At 25.6% G+C, this 6,000-nt stretch overlaps 1 protein-coding gene across 1 annotated transcript in view; it reads left to right on the top strand.

The window, feature by feature from the left end:
* Positions 1-2,229: 2,229 nt before the first annotated feature.
* The window catches only part of LOC129970090 (serine/threonine-protein kinase BRSK2-like), a 106,842-nt gene continuing 103,071 nt past the window's right edge, over positions 2,230-6,000 (top strand). Inside the window, exon 1 of the mRNA XM_056084435.1 lies at positions 2,230-2,497. Coding sequence (XP_055940410.1) covers positions 2,407-2,497 — 91 coding nt within the window. The 5' untranslated portion in view covers positions 2,230-2,406. The remainder of the gene's footprint in view (positions 2,498-6,000) is intronic.

Raw genomic sequence — 6,000 nt, 5'->3', positions numbered from 1 at the left:
CTTTTATATAATAATCGATGCCTGCACTACATTGTTGAATAAATTCTATTGTTGTAGTCAAACGCAATAAATTTCTTCGCGTGAAAAATTGCCAGTTTGATTTCGCGTATTTCATTCAAACTGATTTTATCCTTAAGACAATTTCTAAGCAGAAAGTTTTTCTGGTTTACAAAATAATTATTTTTCACTGCGTTTGCTTGCGCTTGTGAAAGAAAGATGAGTATTTACGTAAAAAAAATTGATAAATCTGATTTAGAATCTTTTATTGAATAAGGGTAGCCGAAGACAGATAGTAACAAAATGTAAGAATCGATGTAATCAATCTTAGTTACAAAGATGCTGTACTCATGGATATCAATTTATTTAAAAAATAACGTATGTTTTTCAAATGAATGCATATCTGCAGATGTGTCTTTTAACAGCGTTAAATAAAATTTATAAATAAAACTATCCAACCTAAAAATTCTCAATTTTTTTGTTTGTTATATTTAGTATAAATAAATTTGAATTGAATGTTTTAAGATCATTTTTTGTCTTGATATATAAAGATAAATACATTTAGTAAAATAAAATTTATTTTATGCAGTTTTATATGCAGTAAACGAAACTTTAAAAGCAACATTCACTGCTAAATAAAATTTAAAAAAAATGTATTTTTTCTGAAAAAGTTGAATTTATTTAATTTCTTGAAATTCATTTTCTATATTTCATGAATTTAAATTAATTTGTGAAGAATTATTTAGTAATTTTAATAAGAAATATGCAAATATTAATAGTAATCCTATTTTATTAATAGCTACATGTTATTCGAAAGACACATAAAAGTTTGTTTCGCTTTTTCGCAAACTGTTAAAATGTTATGACATGTTTACATTAGATAGTACTGAGGTCATTTGTAAAATTACATGCTTATATCAAGAAATCATGAATGTCCATTTATTAATAAATTATTCAGCTTATTGTTGTAATTCATAGCCATGTTATCTTCATTGCGTCTTTATACCTGCAATCCAGAGATTTAAAACTTCAGGTGAGTTAAGCAATTTGATTCATTGTTAAAAATGAAACAGCTTTTAAAAACGAAGCATAATTATTTAAAGAAACTTAGAAATTATCAACAAGAATTTTCAGACTTAATATTCTTAAACAATGGTATGGGAATTTGAAAGTTATAAAAACAAAGTGTTTGAAATAATTCATATAGTTTTAGACAATATATATAACAATAATGTTATAGTTTTAGACAATATTTATATCCATAAAATATGTCCAATGCATTTCCAATGCAAGTTGAAGAAAGTTATTTGCATTGCACTTTTACTATTTTTAAAACTTATAATCTTCTCCCATACTTGCCTTCCTCTCATTATTTATGTGTTTTATTAATTTCAGAAAAAATTTTTTATTTAAATTTTTTCTCAGTGGACTTAATCTAAAATGATATTCACTTTCTCATCGGAAATCTTTAAATTAAATTTGTGTTTTATTTTAAAACTCTTGATTGTAAAGGCTTTTCCTTTCTTCACTTTTATTTTCCTGCATTAATTGTAAAGTTATAGATGCTTATTGCAATCCAATATATGGACTATTCATATTATCATTGGACAGTTGAAAAATAAATGAAATAAATGCGTGTAAGTTTTTTAAACGCAATATTACAATCATGTAATATGAGCAAACGAAATATTACATGAATTTTATTTTTAGAAGTCATCTATATATGTTTTATTTAAATTTTCAAAATATCAAAAAATTCCGTTTTAATTTAAGTACTTTAATACTAATCTTAGTCCATGTACATGAAAACAGATATTTAAAATGAAGCATGAAGAAGTTTTTTAGTAATGCGACTAATCAAATTATAAAAAGAACATAATATGTAAACAATGTTTAAAATATCTCACTTTTTCAATTGAAAAAAAAATCTCATGCATTTAAAAGCGTTTTAGGGTAAAATACTTAAAAAAGAATAGATAAAATACAAATTCTTTTTCATTATAAATTTACAATAAATTTTTCACGCTTACAAATTTTACAGTTTCATATAAATAATAACTACAGGATTCTTTTATTTCTGAATTAAAATATCAATAACATACTGATAAACCCTTTAAAAAAGATTCACAAAAAAACATAAGATTAGCACTTCTTTGCTATTTAGCGCCCTAACATGCCAAAAATAGCAGCCTCTCTTCAGTGCTTCTCAGGAGTGTTCCGGCAACCCTAGACTCTACATTTTCGCTCGAAGCGAGGGAAGTGCAAGGAATTTCCCAATTCTAATATGGCATAGCAGTGGTGCAGAATACTTGAACTCGGAGGATTGCAAACATGGATTCTCGCAGAGTGGATTTTTTCGGAACCTAACGAGTTGGATTCCTGGATACATCCGGTAACTCAAGGAACGACATGACTTCTCACAGGTCATCTACGGATTCGCATCATTATCAGTACGTGGGTCCATACAGACTCGAGAAAACCCTAGGCAAGGGACAAACTGGTAAGCCTAACTCATGTTTTTGGGCGGTCACCGCCTGACACCACCCCATTTCGTGTTTTCATTTCTTGCGTTTTCGTGCATGAAGCATTTCTCTCTGAAATAGAACGCTTTTGGAATTCGCAAGAGAGCAAGCCATGATCGATTTTGGGAGGTACGAATCAGCGCTTTAAATCGAGGGGTGAGGTTTGGTGCTTCATTGCGGCACTACTAACGACTCACACGCAGATCTTATTTTCGAAAGTTAGGCCTAGTGAATATATTTAGAAAAAATAATGCACAATACACTTAAAATTCTGTGATAAATAATAGTTATCACATTTTTAAATATTTATGTATCAATGAATCGATTAACTGTACACAGTCAACTATGAAGCAATATGCATCATGCTTATTTACCTTGACTGCATGCTTTAATTTCATAAAAATAATCAAATAAATTTTCATTTTGAAAAAAGTTATTATATCTCAGCTAATAAACTACAGTTTATCATGTTGCTGTGATGGGTGGTATAGTCATAAATGTTGTGTTTGTGCATCAGAAATTAAAGCTTCTAAACATCACTTACTAAATCTCATTTTGAATAATTGCATCTATTCTAATAATTTTGATTCAAAAATTAGAACTGAAACTTAATTCTGTAGAATTGTCCAAACCATCCCATCTGTTCCCTATATAAGTTGTTTATATCTAAATGTCTTTGAAAGTATATAAGAAAAATATAAGCATTTAATTGTGAACAAAATTACCGTACGTTTTTAAACATTTATTGCTATCTTTAAAGCATATTTAACCAAAGTTTCATGCCAAAACTTAAAGATTCTTGCGGAAAAACACTCATTTATTCTTTGACAAATAAATGTTTACAAAACAGATTATAATATTGACAAATTCTTATAAAAACATTGCGTATTTTGTGTGAACTTTAAAAGTAAAGAGGTGAAATGAGTTCAAGATTGCGGAAAGATGATAACTTTCTGTAAATGCTGCTTCTCCTTTCAAATATGCATTCTACAGGAAAACCACGAATGAAATAAACTGCTCCTGCTTTAATCAATCTTTGAGTTTTACATTACTATGTTTATATTTGAAACTTTTCTGTTTTCTTATAGTACTTCATGCAAATGAGTGCTTAAAAGCATTATTGTTTCATATATGAAATAATAATGCAAGAAATGAAAAGTAATAAAAATGACGTCGCTGTTTTCTGTACAATTGCATTCTCTTATAACGCAGATATGAGTTGACAATATGATTTACGATAAAGATTCTTATACTAACCTTAATCTGATTTCTTTTGCATTGAGTTGCAGGTATTAATAAGTTTTAATTCATCTCCAATTAAAATATAATTTAAAATCCTTCGAAATTATTGTTAAACGTCGTGCGTACGCAATTTCCTGTAACTTTCAAATATATCAGATTTTCCTTAATAAATATGATAAAAACAGTTTTAATAATTAATGATTGTATTAAATTCAGAATAAAGTGCATCAATTAGTTATGTGTTTTATATTTAGATTCTTTCAAAAAAAATTTATCAAATCATTTTACATAATGTTTATTAATTTTCTCCTTTTATAGTTTTTAAGATCTCTTTAATTCAATATAAATAAGAAGTTATTTAAGTTTAATTGGTTCATTGATTAATTTTGTTAATAATTCCTATGGAATGATGGAGCCAAACTATGAAATAATTATAAATAATACTTTTTTGCGTATAACACTATCATTTATATACTGTAACTTAATTGGTAATTAATGTAACAATTATTATGAAGCAAAATTTTAAAAATATAAAGAAATATATTTTATATCAGAATATCATTTAGAATGCATTACTAATTAAAATTCATTGAAGAAATTTTATAAATGAAAAGAAAATAATTTCTTCTCTCTATAATTTAAATATATTCCTTAGTAAATCTATTTTGCCTAAATTTATGAAGACAGATAACTTGCATTGATTTATTTCCTGTTTTGAGTAAGCGCAGAAATCTGGAAAGAAATCCAATTTTACATGGTATCAAATATTGATATATCGGACTAATTTAAAAATAATAAAAAAATCTAAAAAATTAAGTGACATAGTAGCAATTTGATAATGTACTTCAATTACCTCTTTACTTTTGTAAGACGTGCAAGGTTTGATGAAGATTTGCTATTTCATTTATATTTATTTTCATCATTAAACCTTTCCTTAAATATTTGAATTATTTCCTTCCTTAAAACCAATAACTGCTTAAAATAAATTCCGATCTATTTATTTATTTTCATTAATCCATTTTCATCATTTTCTGTTAAGTGTCATTTTCTGCAATACCTTTTAAAAATTGTTTTATTAATTTCCGCACCAAAATAAAATTACTAAACCTTAGATTTGAACCTTATTTATTGATTTTAATGATAAATTTATGCATAAGCATAAGGATTTTTTAAATATCCTGAAATAAATAATAAACTTGCCTCTAGATATTTTGTTTATTAGAAGACTTTTTAATTACTTTTTTTCTTGGTTACTTTGATTAATTGCTAAAATTTTAGACAGGAAAGAAGAATTTTCAAACAAGATGATGTATTTTAAATCTTGATACAAGAATGGACACTTAATTTCCTCTTCGCTGCCATTTTATTGTTTGAAAATTTACTAATTATATTAATGCATTTGACTATAATTAGCCCCAATTAATTTTAACGAACATTGTAAATTATTTATTTAACTTTAAGAAATTTTATAAAACGGATATTTTTAAATATATAATACTCGTTTAAAAATTTTATTTAAAGTATAATTTGCGGTTGCTCCATCTAAATTACAAACACAACATACTTAGATTTTTATCATAAAAACTTAATTTTTAATTTTTTTTCTATTAAGTTGTTAATATAATGTTTATCGTATTTTAAAAATGACTAACCATCAATTGCAGTAATCTATTTTATATTTCTCTTCAGAGTTGAATATTTTAAAATCTCAAATTCATCAGAATTAAATGTATGCTATTTACAATATTGTCAGCTCACTTAAAGCAAAAACAAAGGATATTACGTTGATTGAAATCCTTCATAAATATCCAACATACGAAAAATGATCATATTTATTTCATAAAAATTATTCGTCTTTTTTATGACTAGAAAATGCACGACACTTTTTTGTTCGCACTTCTTATTCTCGGGTATGTAAAAAAAAATGAAGTTTTAACAATGAAAGTTCTAAAATAATTTTTCCACCTTTGGGATCAAAAATTAATGTTTTAATCATAAAATCAAACAGGACAATTACTTTAAAAAATGGTAAAATATTATCTTAATTTCTTTTCTAAGGAAATAAATTATTTTCATTTTTATCATCCAATTTTCATCCTATTATTTCAATAAATTTTAAAAATATCGAATTTAACATAATTTATTTCTGTCGAATATGCTATAAATGGTTCAATAAATTTACAAGAAAAAAATTTAAATAAAAGGTTATGTTCATTTTTGTTTTTTTTAAATGTTAGCT

Source organism: Argiope bruennichi, chromosome 1, assembly GCF_947563725.1.
Source record: "Argiope bruennichi chromosome 1, qqArgBrue1.1, whole genome shotgun sequence".
NCBI lineage: Eukaryota > Metazoa > Arthropoda > Arachnida > Araneae > Araneidae > Argiope > Argiope bruennichi.
This window is presented reverse-complemented; position numbering and strand designations above follow the sequence as displayed.